Source organism: Hemicordylus capensis, chromosome 1 (genome assembly GCF_027244095.1).
Source record: "Hemicordylus capensis ecotype Gifberg chromosome 1, rHemCap1.1.pri, whole genome shotgun sequence".
NCBI lineage: Eukaryota > Metazoa > Chordata > Lepidosauria > Squamata > Cordylidae > Hemicordylus > Hemicordylus capensis.
In genome coordinates this window covers 262,320,327-262,342,390 of record NC_069657.1, presented here as the reverse complement: position 1 = coordinate 262,342,390, position 22,064 = coordinate 262,320,327, and the positions used below count along the sequence as shown (strand labels likewise).

The 22,064-nt window shown below is 45.1% G+C and overlaps 1 protein-coding gene across 3 annotated transcripts in view; it reads left to right on the top strand.

The window, feature by feature from the left end:
- PLCB1 (phospholipase C beta 1) overlaps positions 1 to 22,064 on the top strand; it is an 807,198-nt gene that overhangs the window by 27,158 nt on the left and 757,976 nt on the right. The window contains exon 2 of one of the 3 annotated variants that reach the window (XM_053284740.1): positions 5,124 to 5,613. The exons of the other annotated variants lie outside the window; for them this stretch is intronic. Coding sequence (XP_053140715.1) covers positions 5,605 to 5,613 — 9 coding nt within the window. The 5' untranslated portion in view covers positions 5,124 to 5,604. The remainder of the gene's footprint in view (positions 1 to 5,123; positions 5,614 to 22,064) is intronic. 3 annotated transcript variants of the gene reach the window in all.

Below are 22,064 nucleotides of genomic sequence, written 5' to 3'. Positions count from 1 at the left end.
CTGCAAGGAGGAACACTGCAGGCCCACACCCACACTTTTTAGGAGTGTTTTCCCCCCCACCGGTGGGGGGAAAGCAGAAGGGCAGGAATGGGCAGGTAGGAGGCAGCTTCCCTGCCCCTTAAAGTAACCCCCACGACCTCCTGCGAGTGCACAGAACCAGTTCTGTGCACATCCCTAATGCCTTGGCCACAGCTTGAAAGTTATTGTTTGATCCCACTGAAATCCTGGCAGGTGCTATGTTTATCATTTGTTCATGGTTCTAGGCCATTACTGGTGTTTAAAGTTGCAAGGCATATATGGAGAACTTTTAAGATCTAGACATGGTTTTGATTCTTTCTAATATGAAAAGCTTACAATGTGGGAGAATCCCTGTTTGAAAATTGCCCTTAAATCTTTTTTATCGGGCTAACTGGGCCTCCCACATCATCATTACACTAGATCAATATGATCTCCTCTGAAGCTGTTTTTAAATCTTTTGATACTTTGAGAGCTGAGTTTGATTCATCTTTAAATGCCAGAGAACAGTTTATTCAGCTAAAACATTTACTATCATAGTTTTTTTGGTCCTTATGCCATTGCAGCTTCTAAAACTCCAGTTCTATTATTAGATCTGGAATACAGTATCTATTGGATGCATCTAAGCCTGTAAACTTGCTCTATCAGAAGCTGAAATATATTGATAAGATTGATATTGATTATATCCAAGATATTTGGAACAATGATCTTCAATAGTCTATCTTATTAAATCAATGGCAGGTTGCTTTGAAGGCAGTGAAACATGCCTTCGTGCTCTTTGGATGAAGATCATCCAAATGAACATGATCTTTGGATTTCAAAATTAGGCTAATACATCAGAAACATTTATTTCATTCTTATTGGACACCTCAGATAATGTTTAACAAGGGATGGTTGCAGACTTCCAGATGCGGGAGGTGTAATCTGTATAAGGGTATGCTTACACACATGGTTTGGTCCTGTCTGGTTATTGTGCCATTTTGACTTGAAATCCATAAGGTTGTTAACATGACATTGCAGCAATTATTGCTCCAGGGTATCCCTCCCCACAGCTTTCCTTCACACTGCAACCTTGCTCAACATAGATCCCCAGTGGCTGTCACTCCCATGAGGGAGCAATTGGTGAGAGAAGGGGATGTTTTGCCATCAGGCATCATGACTGAATTTGTTTGGCATTTCTCTCCCCTCCCCTCCGATGGTTCTTCTCATGAGCTGAAAGGGGAGTGTCCCAATGGCCTTTCACTCTCTTTATTGAGCAGTGTGCCCCTGGCTGGGTGGCCCTGTCTTCACAACAGTAGTGTACTTCCCACATATTGAAGCACTACTAACCCTGGCAACTGGCCCTCTTATGAGTAAGCCGAAGGAGTGCAAAACCTCAAAGGGGAAGGGGCTAGGCCCCCCTTCTCCAACCTTTCCATGTGAAAAATAGAATGCTGGTGATCAAGTATTCCTGGGGCTGCCCTTTACACCTGGCCATGAGCCTGCCCTCCCCCCGGCAAAGCAGCTGTGCTGACAGTGGAGACACTGGGTTCAGGGATGGACCTTTAAGCCCTTTCAAAATCCCTGGGTTCAGTCTGGCGTAGTGCCATATACAGATCTGTGGGCACATGGATTTGTGGGAGAGGAGAGCCCCAGTTTCTAGCTGCCGTAGGACAGCTGGGTCGCCCTTTGCTCCACACCTGGAGAGGGGATGCCCTGCTCACATTGGCTATCCCTATCATCAGTGTTCCCTCTAACATGGATTCCCAGATGTTGTTGACTACAACTCCCATAATCCCCAAGCAAAAGTCATTGCAGTGGGGGGTTCTGGGAGTTGTAGTCAACAAGATCTGGGAATCCCTGTTAGAGGGAACACTACCTATCACGAGGGGGCCATGTGTCAAGGGGTGCCCATGTGTGCAGATGGTGGAGATACTGGGTTCCATGTCATTCATTAACACCCATTCAAAATTCCCAGGTCTGGCACAGCACTGAACCTTATGCATATCTACTGGCATGGGGATTAACAGGAGACGGGAGCCCTGGCAGCCAGTGGCCCCAGGACAGCAGGGTCAGTGGGGTCACCAGTTGGGCAAAGATGAGCACCTCAGCATGGGTGCACAGTTTGACAGCTACTTGGTGGCAGTCACGAAGACCGTGGCAACAGTTGCCCGAGAATCCATCCCCACAGCTTTCTTTCATAGAGCCCCAAGTTCAGGCATTCTCATGAGAGCAGTCTATGGGAGTAGAGTATTTCAGAGTACCTTCTTCTTTCTCCTCCCAGATGGCTCTTCTCGTGAGTAAGCCTAGGGACCAATAACCCCCAAGGGAGGCTGGGGCCCCCTTCCCCAACCTTTCTGTTTAAAAACAAATAGAACATGGTTGCTCAAGAATCCCTGCCTGCTGCTGCCTTTTAGAGCCAGCCCCAGTCATGCTCCCCTGCCCTATGCTCCCCTCCTGGTGCTGTGATGTTGATGTGAACATGGTTCGTCCTTGGGTCCGCCTCTTAGTCAATCAAACAGACTCAGTGGGAATCATTTAGAGGCTTTTATTGCTACTGCAGTTTAGCAATAGGTAATCAATGGGCTTACGCTCTCAAGCCGATTACAATTTGGTTATAGGTGCATCTTACATTTATACAAACAATCTGAATGATGCTGACACCCTAGACATAGTATACGTGACAATAAAATGGTGGTCTAAGTATCTAGTACGCATGCGAGTGATTCATTGTTCATCTGGTGATTACTCCTTATTTGGTTAAATCCTGTTTTCTTAACTGTCAGCGAAGAACAGTGAGAACCTTGTGAGAACCAAGTTTCATAGATACAATTTAGTGGAGAGAGATAATGATGTTGATCATGAGAGGCAGTGATGTCCCTGAGCTGGGCTGGGATTACTTCAAGTTAGAATGTGGTATTCTGGGCATACATGGAGTTTCTTTGGTTTTCTAAACACATCAATCCCCCCCTGAAAAACTGGATCATCCTGAATCTTCAGGATATATGGGTTTGTAAAGGTACAGCTGTATGTATGGGTCTTACATTATGGCGAGGTTTAGAATGTGGAAGTTTAGAAGTTAGAATGTGGTATTCTGGGCAAACATGGAGTTTCTTTGGTTTTCTAAACACATCAATGTGGTGCCCTGCTTATGTTGCCAACTGGAGTGTTTGTGCTTGCATGCATGCACTGCTGTAGCTTCTTTATTGCGCAGCAAAGAACTTAGTGTCCGTCCTGTCATCCCATCCCCTTTCCCTCCTGCTTGCCAACTGTGGGGAGCAAGGGACGGAGTTGGGGCAGAGAATGCCCATTGACAGGATGGCAAGGCTGCAATGGGGCATTGCAGCATCCCTGCTACCTGACAACTCCATAGCTGTACAGCTGACAGCAGTAGCGGCTGGTGAGGGCACCGGTGGAGGGGCGGCGAGAGGCACCTTTAAGAGTAAAAGAATTGGTGCTTACTTCCGCTCTTGCCGCACCTGAACACTGCTCGGAGAAGCAGCATATCACCCAGCACCTCCTGCGGCGGGGGATTGCCTCCTCCACTCACCGGGCTTCCACTGAGTTGATCCCCCATGGCCAGGAGAGTGGAGGAGGTGATCCCACACCACAGGGGGTGCTGGGCGGCATGCTGCTTCTCCGAGCAGCATTCAGGTGTGGCGAGAGTAGAGGTAAGCCTATTCTTTTACTCTTAAAAGTGCCTCTCACCACCCCTCCACCGGCACCCTCACTGGCTGCTACTGGTTGACAGGAGGGGCAGGGCTGGTTCTCCGAGAAGTGACCAACAAGAAGCACCAAAGGCATGGAGAAGCCACATCCTCAGGTGAGTCTGCACCACTGCCCCTATGATTATGATTTGGAAATTGGCATAAAACTGCAGTTTTATATAGAGTTGGATATAACACCTCGGTGGCCAAACCTCAGGTCTCAGCGGTGAACCTTTGTGCAGACTAAAGGCTCAAAATGGCCAGGCAAACAGGAGATCAATTTTGCCACAAAACTGTAATTTCACATGTTCGAACATGCTGGAGTTGCAATCTCTGCCATGTGTAACTTATGTTTGGCATTATGTGTGAAACCAGCCAGAGAGTAACTTGTTGCGTTACCTTCTTGGATGTTCCCCTTTGTTTCTGTTTGGGAAGGCTACAGGGAGGCCATTACTTGGTTAAAAGTGAGGAGGGAGGCTGGAGGGTGGGGGTGAAGGATTCCATGAAGGGTCCCTATCTTGCCTGCATAATTTGAGCACAAGCTTTAGGCTTCTCCCAGGATTGCTCTCTAGTAATTGTTCATATTATTCCAGATTGAAGCAATTCAGTATGGAGTGTGCATGAGCATGGTTTTATTAATCTATTCAAGCACATAAGAGGACTGTCATGGAGGATCAACTGCTGCTCTAAACAACTGCAGTGGATTTATGCAGCAAGTGCTGGAAAGCAAAGGAATTGTGTCATACTAGTGAATACTGTTTGTGCTAAGGTATAATCTTTTAGTTATGGATAGCTGAAACATTAAAAGCCTTGAAAGACTCCTGCCACTTTGCAGTGCTGCTTTTTCCCCAAGTTGAGAAACAAATTCCTTAAAATAAGAGCTCAGCTAACTTCTCCATGAACTGACTCAACTTGTTCATACACTGAGTGCTTCATATTTTTACACCAACTAATGCAAATTCTTTTTAAAAAAAAAAAATTAATAGTTTGAGCCCTGGAGTGTGTGTGACTAATGAAATTTCCCCCCCTCATTCTCATATATGTAAAGCTAAATTTGTGTTGCTATGGTGTTGACCCGTAGGCTGCTTTCCAAGGAAAAGCGAATTGCTTTTGGGCAGGTGATAGGTGTTGCTAGGCCTTTGGCATGGTTGAAATGAGGGATGTTGCATACTCAGCACTTGGGTATATGGAAACATGTTCAAGAATGATTTATTGTGGGCTTGACAAGAGGTGGTTTGTTACCAAGGGCATCAAACTTAAATGAAGAAGTGAGAGAATAAAGAAAACCCTCCAAGCAGGCCACATAGCAAAAGGTTGAATCCAACATGGGGGAGGCAGTGATTAGCTTCTAAAAATAACTTCTGCCAGCAAGTGCCAATGTGGTACCTTTAAACATCCTTCCTCCTCTGATTTTCTTTTCAGAACTCTTTCCAGTCATTCCTTGCTGCTGGTGTGAGAATCCCTGCAAATTTCAAAGCCCCTTCCATACATGCCATTGCTTGCTTTCCAAAATCTGAAATTCTGCACTTATTCCCCACAGACCACTTGAATTGCATGATTCATGTATGGAAAAATAACATTTTCTGAAGAAAGGATGAACACCAATCTCTTGGTGACAGTTAAAAGCAAGTCTGGTGATGTGGTGGGATATGCTGGTGAAGGATGGAGAATTGCCAAGAAGGAATTGCTTCAGTCTGTTGGCAACCACTCTGCAATCATTATTTTAGCTATGTAAAACACTTGAACTTTGATGGTGATGCTGTTGCAATCAATGGCACAAGGTGAATAAGCACAAGGAGAACTCAGCAGCTATCATGATCACACATCCATCCACTGATGGTGTCTTTGAAGAGGAAATCGTCCAGGAAGAGTGGCTGATAAGAAGTTGAGCATCAAAACAGATATGCACACAGTATGTTCAAAAAGGGTTCCTTTTGCCCTTTGTCCTTCAAGTTAAACCGGGCTTTGGTGGTGGCTGGCTCTCCCTTGCTCACTCTCCTTGTGTGCGCATATCCAAGGGGTGGAGGCACAATAGCCATGCAGGCTAGATATAAGGTGTGGGTACAAATCAGCCCATCAGCAAAACCAAAGCACATGCGCACACAGTGGCCACCTTCGGACAGAACGCAGAATCCACTGCTGCTTGGTGGTAACACCAGTCATGGTTGGTCCCGGCCCACTGGGGCATTTGAGCAGTGCACTCCTGCTGTATATCAAGGGTTGTAAGGGGTGCAGGGTTTGTAAGGGATTGCAGGGGAGCACTACTCAAATGCCCCAGTGGGCTGCGACCATCAATGACTTGATGCGCGGGGGCCGAGGTCAATGTTCAGCTCATTAATTATATTAACATTGTTTTAAAATATTAATAACCCCTGCTAACTGGGCAAAGAGGCACCTTTAACCATGGTGATTCTCTTTATTGAGCAGGGGGAAAGTAACTGGCCCTATCCACCCCCAGCACAGTACCTCCAGTGACTGTTGCTGGTGTCTATCTTAGGTTTCTTTTTAGATTGTGAGCCCTTTGGGGACAGGGATCCATCTTTCTTATTTATTTATTTATTTATTTATTTATTTATTCTCTGTGTAAACCGCTTTGAGCCATTTTTGAAGGGTGGTATAGAAATCAAATTATTATTATTATTATTATTATTAGTGAAAATGAGGGGGCAGAGGGTTGGAGTCAGGGGGAATGGTGAGGGGAAAGAAGGCTCTGGCTCGGGGCCAACTGTGTGGAGTCATTGCTGGTCAGCAGGTCACATCAAGAGTTCATGGCTCCTGCTGTTACTGCAGGTTATTTCTACCTGCGGGCCACCAAAAGGGTCCCGGGGGCTGAATTTCCCCCCTGAGTCTTACATTGTGCAGGTCTGATGCACAGGAACGTGGCTCACCAATTCAGCAAGCTTTAAAAGCAAATGCAGTGCCTGCAGCAGTCCTGATACAAACAGCAAACCAGAGTCAATTCCCTTGACTAATATAACAAGGCTAAAATAGTTTTGGCCTCCTAAAATCCCACCTGAACTAGGAATATTAGACTTCAAGGTCTCTTTGACAGCCTAGTAGCACGTAAACATAGAGTAGCTGTGCTCAGGGGAGCTGAGCCAAGCCTTTGTGATTGACACTCTGTGCGTCTGAGACCTTGTTTTTCCTTTAGGCTTCCTGGGGAAAAAAGTGTCAAGAAGTCGGCCTTCACAGGACTGCCTAGGAGGATAAATAACTTTAGTGGGGGGAAACACCTTGAAGCAAATAGGAGGCCAGTGAAGAGCTCACAAAACAACAAACATCCATCTGAATGTGTGTTCAATAGTGTCAAGAATGCTGGATGGTCTGTGCATTATTTCACTGAACAGTCAAAAAGTAAAGCTTCCTTACTAGGTGGGGAGCGTAGTTTCAAAAGATGGAGTTGGTATCAACACACAGGTTAGTCCTGAGGAGAGTGTTAGCAGTGCTTGGCTGGAGAATAAATCCCATTGAGACACCAGGTGCCCTAGTATGGGCAGGGTGAGTTTATAACGGATGAAACACTAGTTTTGTGTGTTTGCTGACTTGATCATTGTGAATTAATGGACAGGGCTTTGACAGAATGCTGTTTTAATGGCCATTAATGTTTCCTGGCTGGGCAGTTCTCCTGCATGGGTGGGATTTCAGACATTTGTTCTGCAGGACAGTGTGGAGGGGAGATAGAGGAGAGAAACAGTAGTTGGATGTTGGGATAGACAAAGGCAAAAGAAGAAAGCTGAGAGGTTAGCTGAAAGTGGGGTGCAGGATTTTCTTCGGTAACTGGGTGCATAATTACAGGCTACAGTATTTGGGTTAGAGGTTGGTACTTTGCTCTTCCAGTAGCAGTGATGGTCATGGCAAAGACAACAATATTGAAGTGCTCTCTCATCAAATGAAAGATAACAAAACCATACATTGCTGTCCCTGGAATGTCTCACTGGGGCAAGTGGGGAGCATATATCACTGGTGTTAAGCATGGGTTTTTGTATTCCCTTGGAGAGAGATGGTGGACTGAGTCATGATGGAGCAAAGGAGAGCATTAGTGAAAGGAATAGGAGAATTTGAATAGGAGAGCATTAGTGAATAGGAATAGGAGAACAGCAGCAGTTCATAGAAGAAAGCAAAGCAACCGTGAATACTGTGAAGACAGCATGCATCAAAGTGCACTTGCATCCAAAGAAAAATGATTCCTGTAGTACTTCTAGGCAGGGGCTTTCTGAGCCTAAACCTGCAGTAACTTGCAGGCATCCTTAATCTGGTTACCAGGCAGCCAGCAACATAAGGAACTGAAACAAAGGCAGTTAAAAGTTATCTAAAGGATACTTGTCAGTCCCTTAGTTTTTCAAAAAAGAAAAAGGCTTCTATGGGGCTGGGGGGTGCAGGCTAATAACCAGGTTACTATCAGGGTCAGAAGAAGGGAGCATGAGCACTCTTAGTAGAAGCATAGTTCAAGAAAGGCCTGTTCTCCATCGTGCAGCTAAGAGATGTGATTGTCCAGGGCAGATACCTTGTTAAGCAACAGTTGAGTTAACATCAGTGTTCAAGAGTAGCTGTTCATTGCCATGGTCATTTTCCCCCCACTGGATTTCCAGCAGCTAATAAACCAGTACTCGAGCTCACACAGTAACAGGACAAAGGCTTCTGCTTCCTGAAGTAGCAAGCATCAGACCAGACCATCAAGGTCTAGCTTCCTACTCTATCACCACTTTGCTAAACAAAGAAAATATCTATGCAAAAACTGTCTAGGGATGGGTGAGCTCCTGCATTATGAACAGACCTTTGGATGGATAGATTTCTTCCCTTTGTTCAATGAAATGCTTAGAGAATGTAATCCTCATCCCTTGATTTTCTAATGGTCAATCAGCTGCATGTCCAACCAGATATTGTTTGGGGTGTTTTTGTTTTTTGCTTGTAGTAATTGCTATCAATATACTTGCTATGTCTGATAGGCAGATCAAATGGTTCTTAGCATTATTTGTTAGGATTTCCCCTAAAGTCTCCATTCATATCTCATTGTGTACAGATGGGTGGGTTCATGTGTGTATGTGCACTAGGCAGGCAGGTGATGTACTGCCAGAAAATGTAGAGGAAACCTGTAGCGGAGTGTTTCAGTCTCTGTGGCAGCCTTAAAAGTTGCCAAAAATGTTTGAGAGGGAGACATTGGCATAAGGTCACCCAACTGGATCCGATGAGCAAATAGTGTCCTATGGAAATCGGATTTGGACAAATCTGGGAAGTGGTTCAGCCCTACTACAGAAAGTCATGGTTCTGTTTCAAGTGTTGACTGTGGATTTTGCTATGCCCATTCATCATCACTTGGCTACTAGTTAGCAGTGGATGACAAATTTATTATATTCCACCTTTCCTCCATGGAGCACTGGGAGGTACACATGATTCTTTGTCACAACAATCCTGTGAGGTAGATTAGGCTGTGTTTCTGATTGGTCCAAGATCACCTGGTCCAGTTGAACGCTCTGGTCACTACAGAACACTGGCTCAGAGACCCAGGCTGTGGGGAGTTTGAGTTATAATGGATTCTGAGGGCACGTGTGCTCTCCATAGTTCAGTAACACACCAACTACTATAGTTTGCATTGCCTGACTTCTGTGTGCTGTGTTAAAGCTTTTTTCTTCCCTTTGTATTCATGATGTATGTACTGTAACAACGCCCTCACTATTGTAACTGGAGAGAAGTTTCAGGGACAGTACATACCTGGGTTTGGGCTTCTTGTAGAGGAGAGATGAGTGGAGGCTTATGGTGACTAATATTTGGTTATTTCCAAATATACAAATTAAGCTTCAAGTGGCCACTTCCATGAGTCAGTGTGGTGTAGTGGATAGAGTGCTGGACTAGGACCGGGGAGACCTGATATCAAATCCCCACTCAGCCATGACACTAGCTGGGTGACTCTGGGCCGGTCACGCATCTCTCAGCCTAACCTACCTCACAGGGTTGTTGTGAAGACAAACACAACCATCTACAGCGCTCTGGGCTTTTGGGAGGAAGAGCAGGATATAAATGAAATAGATCGATAAAGAGCATTTACTCATATCTAGCGGCAACTTGGCTGCCTCAGTTCTCAGTGACAGCCGTGCACTCTCAGGTTGACTTCAGTCAGCCCTCAGCTCATTCTCCTGTTTAATATCTGTTTGCATACAAACTGCAGAACGTCACCTTCTTATGCTTTTTATAGGCACACACCTTACGTCAATCTCTCTCCTGAGCTGGAGCTGAGCTATATGTATGCCTTTTCAAGCTTTGATGGCTTCTCCTACTGAACCTTCCAAAGAGTTCCCTGGAATGGATTTCCTGTTTAAAAACTCCTCCTGAACTCCTTTTGTCAAGGGCCAGGTGTTAAGCATACATTTTAAAGTGCAAAACCATTCTCAAGCAATCAATCAGTCTTGCAAGAAGCATATGCTGGGGTGAGCACTCGATGCATCTGACAAAGAGGACTCTGGCCCATGAAAGTTCATGCCACAATACAGTGGTTCAACTTTAAGATGCCTCAGTACAGAGGTGTATCTAGGGAAAATAGTGCCTAGGGCAAGCACTGAAATGGCACCCCCTATCCAAACATCTGACACCCATCTTTCAGATAACTTTACCATAATATCAGCTCAAAAATACAAGTCGAGCTCCTTAATCTTTTAATATTTCAAAAACTATTTAGCAGTGGACGTAGCCAGACCAAAAAATGCTGAAAAACTACCAATTTCAGTATGCTGGAGATCATGAAATACCCAAATACTATGTGGAGGTGTACTTGGAAAACTAAACAGAAGTTCCTGCCTAATTCTCTACTATGCATTGTAGCATCACTATTACATAAGCTTTAAAAATAAATGGGAGAATTTGACTTTTCCCAGATACTCTGAAAATAATTAAAGGATATGCAGAGTAAACTGTGTCACTGCTTCGAATATATTCTAGTATTTCAGAAAGACAGTTAAAATGAGAGAAAGAGAGCAAGAAACTCCCAGTGGGTCTTAATACTAAGGATTTCACACTGATTCAAAGATAAACTCACCATTAATAGTCATATTATTAAGACATCACATTTAACTCACTTATCACAAGAAGCAAAGTAAGAGCAAATGAATACAATCCTAGCTCATACGCTTCAGCTCAGTATTCACAAACCCTGATTCTCTGTACATCGTGCCAAACTAGATATGTGTACAGTGACTTATATTATATTAATTTAATTTTTTTTAAATCTGTAGCCCCTTCAGGGGGCTTCCTAAAGGCTGGGGGGGTGTCTGCAAAAGTTCCCCCTCCCCCGCTGGCCTCTAGAGCCTCGCAGGGACCATTTGAGCATGTGCAGTGGCCATTTTTAAAAATAATTTTCTTATATGGCCTCTGAAAACAAAATGGCCACTGTGCATGCTCAAATGGCCTCTGTGAGGCCTGGCATGGCCTAGGGCCTCAGAGGCCATTTGAGCATGCGTGGTGGCCATTTTGTTCTGGTGGCCATTTTTGTTATTTTTTTAATTTTTAAAAATTGCGCCCCCCCCTTCAAGTGGCGCCCGGGGCCCGTGCCCTGCCTGGCCCACCCCTAGATACGCCCCTGCCTCAGTATGATGTTTGCTTTTGCCAATTAACAGGGCTAGCTGTGGGAGAGAGAAGAGCTTGTTCACCCCGGCACTGCCTGGCGAGTGGGTCCACTTCCTGCTGCTGAGTGGGTCCAGTGCTCCCACATTCATGAGCAAATACTAAATGCAGGGACTGAGAGAAGAGCAGGGACAGCTGTGGAAGGTGTGGTCTCCAAGGAAATAACACAGGAAACCCAAGGAGATACAGTAGGAGCTCTGCCACAGCTACAAAGGGAGAGCTGGTCTTGTGATAGCAAGCATGGCTTGTTCTCTTTGCTGAGCAGGGTCAGCCTCCCTATACTGCTGCTCCTTAAGCCAAGCAGGATCCACCCTGGTTGCATATGAAAGAGAGACTAGAAGTGTGAGCACTGAAAGATATTCCCCTCAGGGGATGGAGCCGCTCTGGGAAGAGCAGAAGGTTCCAAGTTCCCTCCCTGGCTTCTCCAAGACAGGGCTGAGAGAGATTCCTGCCTGCAACCTTGGAGAAGCCACTGCCAGTCTGTGAAGACAATACTGAGCTAGATAGACCAATGGTCTGACTCAGTATACAACAGCTTCATATGTTCCTATGGATCCTAGGGGAAGCTGTGAAGTGGGAGAGAAAAAACAAAAACTGTAAATTAGCAAAGATCTTGGCTAGGAACCATGGAAATTAGGATTCAGACTGAGAATTTACTAGGAACCCTTGGGGCACAAAATAAATATCTGGTGAGTTAATGAACCTGCTCTTGGTTGAGGAGTAGGACAAAGGGGGTAAAGACATGGGTGGCTGATGGTTTCTTCCAAACGTGAACATTACTCTAAAATGTTGCTGTGTGGAAATGAGACATCGTGTACTTCCTCCTGTTAGTCATCTTGTGGTCTAGAGAGAAAGATGAGATTGTTCCTGGTGGGAGAATAATAGTGGGCTGCAATTGACAGAGCTGGACTCTCTCTGAACAGTTCTGGAAGAGGGCCCAGGCAAGCAGCAGCTCCCTTCTCCGAAGAATGTTATTCTACTATGTGGATGCTGGTTGCTTCTGATTTGCTACTGCAAATCTTAAAAGATCTGGATACTCAAATTGTATGATGATATATACATGGTAGGATATAAACTGGTGCAAGCATTGTAAAGCACAGTCTACTATTTCGGTTCAGTTACTATCTCAAGGTAATGGGCTTGCTTGAAATAGCCCAGTCCAGGCTTCCCTGGTCAAATACACACCTTTCTCCTCCCCCAGCTCTAGGGCCATCCTTCATCTCAGGCTGCTCTGGCTCTAGACCTTGCTACCTCTCCAAGCAGCAATGGTGAGCAAGGATGAACAATACACAAGAGCAGCCCTGCTGGATCAGGTTCAAGGTCTCCCTAGTCCAGCATCCTGTTTCACACATTGGCCCACCAGATGTCTCTGGGGAGAACCCACAGGGCATGTCCTCTCTCCTGCTGTTGCTCCCCTGCAATTGGTATTCAGAGGCATCTTGCTAAAGGCCACCCGAGGCTTGAGATGGCCCATGGCCACCTCAATGACTAGTAGCCATTGATAGACCTGTCCTCCATGAATTTATCTAAACCCTTCTTAAAGCCATCTAGGCTGTTTGCTATCACCACTAGGGATGTGCATGAACCGTCTGACGGACTGTTCAGTGGCAGGGAGGGTTACCTTTAAGGGACCGGGAAGGTGCTCTTACCCCACCCAAAGCTACATTTCCCCTGCTAGCACTCTTGGCAAAATTGCTGGCGCAGGACAACAGCATACCTCCTTGCCACCCTGGTCAGTGGCAAACCGGAAGTGCCTGACGTGTGCCCTTGGGTGGGGTAAGAGCACCTTCCTGGTCCCTTAAAGGTCGCCCCCACACACACCAAACCGGCTCATACGCCAGACCACCAGGCTGGTTTGGGCACATCCCTAAGCACCACATCTTGTGACAGGGAATTCCATAGGTTGATCATGCATTGTGTGAAAAAATTCTTCCTTTTGTCAGTCCTAAATTTCTTAGCAATCAGTTTCATGGGATGACTCGTGGTTCTATTATTATGCGAGAGGGAGAAAAATTTCTCTCTATCGATTTTCTCCACACCATGAATGTTTTATAGACTTCTATCACGTCTCCCCTTCAGTGGTCTTTTTTCTAAACTAAAAAGCCCCAAGGGTTGTAGCCTTGCCTCGTAAGGAAGGTGCTCTAGGCCCCTGATCATCTTGGTTGCCCTCTTCTGCACCTTCTTCAATTCTATAATGTTCTTTCTGAGGTATGGTGACCAGAACTGTATGCAGTATTCCAAATGTTGCCGCACCATAGTTTTGTATAAGGTGATTATAATATTAGCAGTTCTATTTTCAACCCCCTTCCTACTGATCCCTAGCATGGAATTGGCCTTTTTCACAGCTGCTGGACATTGAGTTGACACTTTCAATAAGCTGTCCACCACGACTCCAAAATCCCTCTCCTGGTCAGTCACTGACAGCTCAGACCCTATCAGTGTATATGTAGTTGGGGTTTTTTGCCCCAATATATATCACTTTACACTTGCCAACATTGAACCGCATCTACTATTTTGTTATCCACTCACCCAGTTTGGAGAGATCACTTTGGAGATCCTCACAATCTGTTTTGGATTTCACTGCCCTAAATAGTTTGGTGTCATCTGGAAATTTGGTCATCTCACTGTTTATCCCAACTTCTAGATCATTTATGATCATTTATGAACAAGTTAAGGAGCACTGGTCTCAGTACCAATCCCTGGGAGACCCCACTTCTTATTTCCTTCCTTTTAGAGAACTTTCCATTTATACCTACCCTCTGTTTCCCATCCTTCAACCAGTTGCCAATCCACACCTGTCCCCTAATCACATGACTGCTAAGTTTTCTCAAGAATATTTGATGAGGAACTTTGTTGAAAGCTTTTTGAAAGTCTATGTGGACTATGTCAACGGGTTCACCTTTATTTACAAACCTGTTGACATTCTCAAATAACTCCAAAATGTTGGTTTAACAAGATTTACCTTAGCAGAAGCCAAGCTGGTTCTCTTTCAGCAGAACCTGTTCTATATGCTTAACAATTTTATCGTTGGGATAAAATTCCATCAATTTGCCTGGAAGAGAAGTTAATCTAACTGGTCTGTAATTTCCCAGATCCCCCACCCCCAGATCCCTTTTTGAAAACTGGTGTTACATTGGCCTCTTTCCAGTCCTCTGGTACAGAGCCTGATTGTAGGGATAAATTATATATTTTTGCAAGGAGGCCAGCAATTTCAAATTAGAATTCTTTAAGGACTCTTGGGTAGATGCCATCTGGACCTGGCAATTTGTTAATTTTCATTTTTTCCAGACAGTCATCTTATCATCTCTCAACTTTATCTGACTCAATTCTTTAGGCTCTGTCCCTGAGAAGCTTGGTTCAGGCACAGGTATATGCTCAGTATCCTCCGCCATGAAGACAGATACAAAGAACCCATTTAGCTGCTCTGCAGTCTCCATATCCTCTTTAATAATTCCTTTCACTCCCTCATCATCTAATGGTCCAACCACCTTCCTTGCAGTTTTCCTGCTTCTTATGTATTGAAAGAAGTTTTTGTTATTCCCCTTGATGCTTTTAGCTCAAACTCTCTTTTTGCATCTCATTTTGTCTCCTTGCATTTCTTTTGCCAGAGTTTGTGTTCCTTTCTGTTCTCTTCATTTGGGCAAGGCTACCAATTTCTGAAGGAAGTCTTCTTTCCATTTATAGCTTCCATGACTTTACTTGTTAGCCATGCTAGCATCCTCCTGGACTTGGTGGTACCTCCTGCTTTTTTATATACATTCCAACAGGCCTTCTAGTATTGTGGTTTTAAATAAATTCCAAGCATTCTGGAGTGAAGTGACTGTCCTGATTTTTCCCTTTCAGTTTTTTTCCCACCGAACTCCTCATTTTAGAGAAGTTTTCTTTTCTGAAATTCAAAGTGTCTGTGTTAGACTTCCTTGACTATTCTTTCCTCGCATGTATGCTGATCTTGATCACAATATGGTCCCTGTTCCTTAAAGATTCCATGACACTGACATTTTGCACCAGGTCCTTTGCACCACTCAGGATAAAGTCTGCCTTCCCTCTGGTTGGTTCCATGTCCAAGTGTTTTAGGGTCAGAGGCGTAACTAGGGAAAACGGCGCCCGGGGCAAGCACTGAAATGGCGCCCCCCCGCGCCCCCCAACATACGACATTATACTTAGGTTTTTCCTCACAAGCGCCTGCCGCTGCCACCAAGCCAGGCCACTGACTGGCCGCCAGGCGCCAGCAAAGCAATGGGGGGGCGCGGGGGGCGCGGAAGGGACCGCTTGTGGGGGAGGGGGCGCCGACGCGCTCCCTTGACTGCTGCAGCGCTGCTGCACTGAGCAGGAAACATTTGTATTAACAAATTTTTTTTTAAAAAAATTTAAAAAAAATTTGTCATGGCAGCGCCCCCCACGTGACCAGAAAAGATGGTGCCCAGGGTACGTGCCCCCCCTGCCCCCCTATAGTTACGCCTCTGTTTAGGGTGCAGTCATTTCGCGTATCTAGAAATCTGGCCCTTTTGTCATTACATGAATGTGAGTTTACCCAGTCTATGTGTGGGTAACTGATGTCAGCCACTATTATAGCTCTTTCTCTCTTTGACACCTCCCTGATTTCCTTCTGCAACTCGCAGTCAGTGTCAGCATTTTGATCAGGTGGGTGATAGTATGTCCCTAGTAGCACATTTCGTTTCAGGCCTTATATTGTCACCCTCAGAGTTTCTGTGGAGGCCTCCGGTTTTCCTAGCTCTTCTAGCTTGTTAGATATAGATTTCTCTGACCCTCTATAATAATCTACATATGTTATAATTATAATCACTTTATAAATTAACTGATGATGGAGAGTTGCTCTGCACATGTTCAGAGGTTATATTTTTGTGACTGATCCATGGCATTCAAACCAGATGCTGGTTGCAAACCTTGGTGGCTTCTCACTCAAAATAATTATTTTCTTGGGTTAGTTAGTAACAGATACTAGGGACAAAATCCAGCAGCTGCTGGTGTTTGTATTAGGAAAGTGTGCTCTGAGAATCTTGCTTTGCAAAGACTAAATTGTATAGAAATTAATGGAACTTACTATTGAGTAAACATGCATAGGGTCCTGCTCATAATGAACTTTCCAGCTCAGCGTGTCTCAATGTAGCAATAATTAATATAGTGATTACATTAGTAATGACATGTAGTGATGTAAGTCTAAACAGTACAAGTGAAGATTGCACTGTTCCTATTAAGTTATTAATATCTTATATAAACAGCTATGGAGAGGTACCTTGACAAAAACCTGCACAGAAATGTTTTAAATAAATAAGGCACAGTTCTTTAGTGATCTACAAGTAATGGTTCTATTATATTGACTATAAAAGACTGCAGACCAGGACAAATGCTATGTCATTTCCTTGGAACACCTGTTTGTTTTGAATTGTATCAATTGTGACTCAAAAGCTTGCACACCGTATTGTGAACTTTGATCCTGATAAAGGTATTCTTTGACTCCCTGTACTTGTTTGAAGAACAGCAAAGATGTAAGTTAGAAGTTTCATTTTTGTACTAACTATGGGTTCTTCGTATTAAACCACTCTTCTCACATGTATAGTTGAAAGACTAGTAAGAGTGCATTATTCTGTAAGTTGAGAGCGGCAACATGGGGATGATACTCTGTATTGTAGTAGATACAGTATGTTCCCTGAAGCAGCATAGATACGGCTGTGATGACTCACTGGGTGGAGCTGATGTCCAAAAGCATGCACCAGCACAAGGAAAATGCACAGATTATCAAAGTGGTGCATGTGAATGCATGCAAACAATATGCATCCATGAAGGCACACCTGTACACAACCAACACCGACTAGACAACTGATTAGTAACCAGAGGTGCACTTGGGTAATTTTGGAGCCTGGACCTAAAGGCTTTAGGAGTGCCCCCCCCGCAAATTAAGCATCATCATGCTCTGCCGGGCAACCACATCACCCAGGACAGAATAAAGGGGACCCCCAGGAGCTGTGGAGACCCTGGACTTTAGCCCCAAAGTCCAGGGGTAAGAGCGCCTCTGGTAGCAACCACTGGATTTTGCTGCCCTCTCCCAGACTTATTTCCACAGACACTTTTGGACAAAGAGAATCCCCACCTTGATTGACTCAGATGCACTGTATCTTGGAAGAAAAGACTCTAGAAGAGAGGGAGCATCAAGTCAGAACTGCAAACCTGCTCAGCCGAGAAGCACTTGGCAGAAGTAACCAGGAGTCCTCTGGGAATGCGACTTGCCATAACTAACTGCAATTTGCGTTAGTAGCGTTTGCTTACCTGATGGGGTGGCTGTGTCCCTTGGTCTCAAAGGGAGGTGATGGGCAGGCGTGAGAAGAATAAGCTTTCTGTTTAAACAAAGGTACAGTGGTGCCTTGTTGACTTTCAGTTACTCCCATGTTACAGAAGGGAAATCAAAACTGAAACTGTATCCAAGGTAACTGAGCAAATTAATATTGGAAGAAAACTCCTATCCAATAGCTACCCACTATAGTAGATGGCCACATTATTGTTTTTACTCGGGCAGGGGAGTGTATGCAGCAGAAAATGGTGCTATAGGGGAAGTGCCTAGGAGCATGTGCTGGAAGAGTTGCCAAAGGAACTCACATACAATGTGAGACATACAAAGGAAACCACAATCCTTGGTTCCCTGTCCCAAAGATCTAAACCAAAACACAAGTGCATGTATGCAAATAACACCAGCCATAGCCACAAGAGACTATCCTTAATAGAATAGGGACAGTTGATCTCTTCATGCTAGAGCCATGGCTTTGGTGCCTCTTTTCATGAGTGGAGATGACTGTCTGATAGTAAATGGCGTGCCCAGAATTCTAGGCATGCTTGGTGGTAGCACAGGGCTCTTAGTGGACCTTACTGCCGATTTGCTGAAACTTGATGCAAGCAGAAGTCTGGGTGCACTGAAGGCCATTAGCTGGATATGATGGGAAAGTGAACTAGACTAAGTTGGGATTCTAAGGTTTGTAAATAGGTCAAGTATTGAACTGCGCATGTGCACACATGCTTAGCTTGTTTGGAAGCTATAAGACACTGCCTGAAGCTACTCTTAATTAGCTTTCTTGCTTTCGTGTCCTATTTGGAGAAGTTGAAAATCTGCACTTCCTTAACAAAATGTGATATGCTAATAGGGGAGGCCTCATTAAGTCAGGAATTGGTATCAGAGTCTGCAATTGCAGTTGTATTTTGGACTATGTGGAAAATCCAAGCGCAAGTACTAATAATAAAACTCAAAGCCCCAGAGAGGTGAGCTGTTGTGTTGGAGAAGGGGAATACTGCTGATTGAATGGTGTACAAAGAAGAGAGCCTCTGGGGAGAAAAAATAATAATCACCCATGGCTGGAACCCACTGAATAGATGGGACAGCTGTGATGGTGCAACAAGACAGGCTGGAGTAGCAGAAACTCTGATAGCTCCAAGTGGACAATTGGCTCCAATAGGAGCCAGAAGTGGACTGAAGTCTTGAATAACCTTGAAGCTCAAATTAATGTGAAGCTAGGTTAGAGGAAGAGAGCTGGTCTTGTAGTAGCAAGCATGATTTTTTCCCTTAACAGGGGCAGCGCCACCATTGGGCGAATGGTTTCAAAGAACCTGGGCCGCCACCAGTCAGGGGCCACAAGTGCAGCCCCAGACATGCCCCCTGCATCTGACGTCAGACATGGGGGACGTTATTTCGGTCCCAAATGGGGCCGCGTGGCTCCATTTGGAGCTGAAGTGTGGCCGGAGTGACTCGCCCTGCCTTAAAGTCTCGCTATCAATGCTGTGGGGCTGAGTGATCTCCCTCCCAAACGGGGCCACATGGCCCCATTTAGGAGTGAGATCGGCCTTAAGGCAGGGAGAGTCGCTCTGGGCTGCACTCCCCAATGCAGCACGGGCCGATCTCCCTTCCAAACAGGGCCATGCGACCCCGTTTGGGAGGGAGACCACATCCCCACATCTGATGTCAGATGCGGGGGCGGGGGTGGGGGCGGGGGTGGGGGCGGGGGTGGGGGGCACACTGGTGGCCGCACATGGGCCACCACCAGCCTCCCTATGCTTCTGCCCCTTAAGCTAAGCAGGGTCCACCCTGGTTGCATATGAATGGGAGACTAGAAGAGTAAGCACTGTAAGATATTCCCCTCAGGGGATGGAGACACTCTGGGAAGAACACCCTGCTACCCTGGAGAAGCTGCTGCCAGTCTATGGAGACAAGACTGAGCTAGATAGACCAATGGTCTGACTCAGTTTATGGCAGCTTCCTATGTTCCTGTGTAGGTGGTGTGAATCCGTGTTACAGTTCCTTGGCTTCATACTAATAGACTTTGAAAAGGAACTTGCTCAATGTGGCCTTCTTATTGTAAAACATGCATTCCACATCCCTGAATCTGCACACACAGTGCTGATGCAACCCTCTGCAGTCTGAGCGGAGATTGGTACACCTGGACCGATCTGCAGGAATTGTGGAAAGTGCATTTCCGGTGTGCTGCTGATCCTGTGTTCAGAATTTTCAGCCTGTTTGGAATGAATAGGCTTAACATTAGTTGCTGCCCCCTGATTTCTATGAGCTGTAGTGATGCCACTTCGTTGACTAATGCCTTTTCTTGAGCCATTGCAAATGTCAAATTTGTCTAAGACAGGAAGATTTGTTGGAGTGCTTCATCATAAACCCACCCAGACAAGGTGATCCCTCTGCATAACTTTTAAGCAGTGTTGAGAGAGATGGCACAGCCAGAGGTGCACCTAGGTAATTTTGGAGCCTGGACCTAGAGGCCTTTGGAGGTCCCCCTCCCCTACAAATTAAGCATCATCATGCTCAGCCGGGCGACCACACCATCTCGGTCAGACTAAAGAGGATTAGGGGGCCCCCTGGGGCTGTGGAGACCTTTGACTTTGGCCCCAAAGTCCAGGAGTAAGAGCACCTCTGGACTCAGCTCTGTGATAGAAGCAACAATGTCTTCTCCAGGATGTTAAACTCATTTGTGAAATTTAAATCTCTGTACAGTGACTGATGAATCCTCGGTACTAATTCCACAAGTTCATCAAATGTTTTAGTCTTTGGTGAAGCAGGAGCAGTGAGTGCTCTTACTATCGCAAATGCCTGGGTGCTACAGGCAGTCCAAAGGACAGCACACTAGTTCAGCATTATCTAACTCAGGGTAGAAGGAAACCATCTCTGCATATAATATGAGTCCCAGGAAACAGGCTGACTAACAATCTTTTCAGGATGTCCAAGAGCAGCCATTTTAGCACAGAATCTTCTTGGGTTTCCAATTGTGGCTTATTTCTGACAGCTTTTCAAAGGGCTGTTAAGACGCATTTATTAACCCAGGCTTTTAATTAGACTTATATAATCTGTCATGGTTTTTATGCTTTAATATCTAAACTTGGTTTTTAATCTGTGGTGTTGTTTTATTGTAAATCGTCTAGAGATGGGGATTTGGGGCAATATACAAATCTGCTGAATAAAATATTTCAAGCTGCTTAACCAGTAGCACTTTGAAAAGGATTCACACCCTGCTGGGTCTTCAACTCTAAGAAGGTCCCACCTTCATCACCAAAATTGACTCCAACATTGACAATGCTGTCAATGAGTGCAGCATATGCCAGGCTACTTGGTATAACCCATCAAGGGCCCCTACATAGGTGTCCGGGGATGGGGGGAAGATGAGTGGGGGTGGGCAAGAGGGGGTAGGTGCTCCTCCTGGATTGAGCCAATCCCATTGAATTCAATGGGGAATACTCACTGGTAATTAGATATAAGAATCCAGTCTTTGCCCCTGCCCTGGAAAAAATTCCTGCGGACACCCACGAGCACCTACTTTTCCCTGGGAAAGCAACTAAGCAGCCTTGGTTGAGAAGCCATATTGACTTTATAGAACCATTTCAGGGGAAGAACTTGCTGATTGTGTTAGATTCTTCCTCAGACTGGCTTGAAACAGTCTTAGTTCCTTCACAAACATCTACTGTGACAAATCACAGCACTGTGTCATTTAATTGCAGCCCATGGGTTGCCTGACATGGTTTTCTCAAACAATAGGTCTACATTAATATCACCTGAGTTTGTGGCCTTATCCGAGCTATCACAATTGCACTTGGTTATCCCCAAGCAAATGGCCAGACTGAACGGAAAAATCTGCACATCCTTCAAGTGTGTTCTTCAAGTTGTGAGAATGATCTGAAACTGTTTAAGAAAAGAGCAGATTGTGTAATTTAACTCACGATGCTAGAGCACTTTGTGCTGCAGAGAGACTGAAAAACCCCCAATTTCAGCCACATTTGGCTTTATTGATCTAAATCTGGAATGCATTAACGCTTGGCGTGGTGGAAGCCAATATGCTTTTTACACTTGGTGTAAACTGTCAAAGATAGAATGTGAGCCATTGCCACGTCACTTAAGGTGATCCTGAAGTGGTGATGTGTAGATTTATGGTTGAAGTTTGCAGTAAATGAAATCTGACCTGTAGCTCTGCACTGCTGTTTAAGGTAGTATTATCCCTTAAGGGATAGACATCTGCCCATGACAGCCAGTGCGGTGTAATGGTTGATCAGGGAGACACAGGTTCAAATTTGTGTTCAGCCATGAAACTTGCTATTGGTCCCCATCTATCGGGGTAATCTACATTGCAGGATTGATAGGGTAAAATGGGGCAGAGGAAGGAAAAGAGTGTACGTTTCTGAGAGGACAGATGAAAGAAGGAAGCAAACCCAAGTTGAGAGATAGTGGCTTGCTGAAGGTAGGTCAATCCTGGAAGG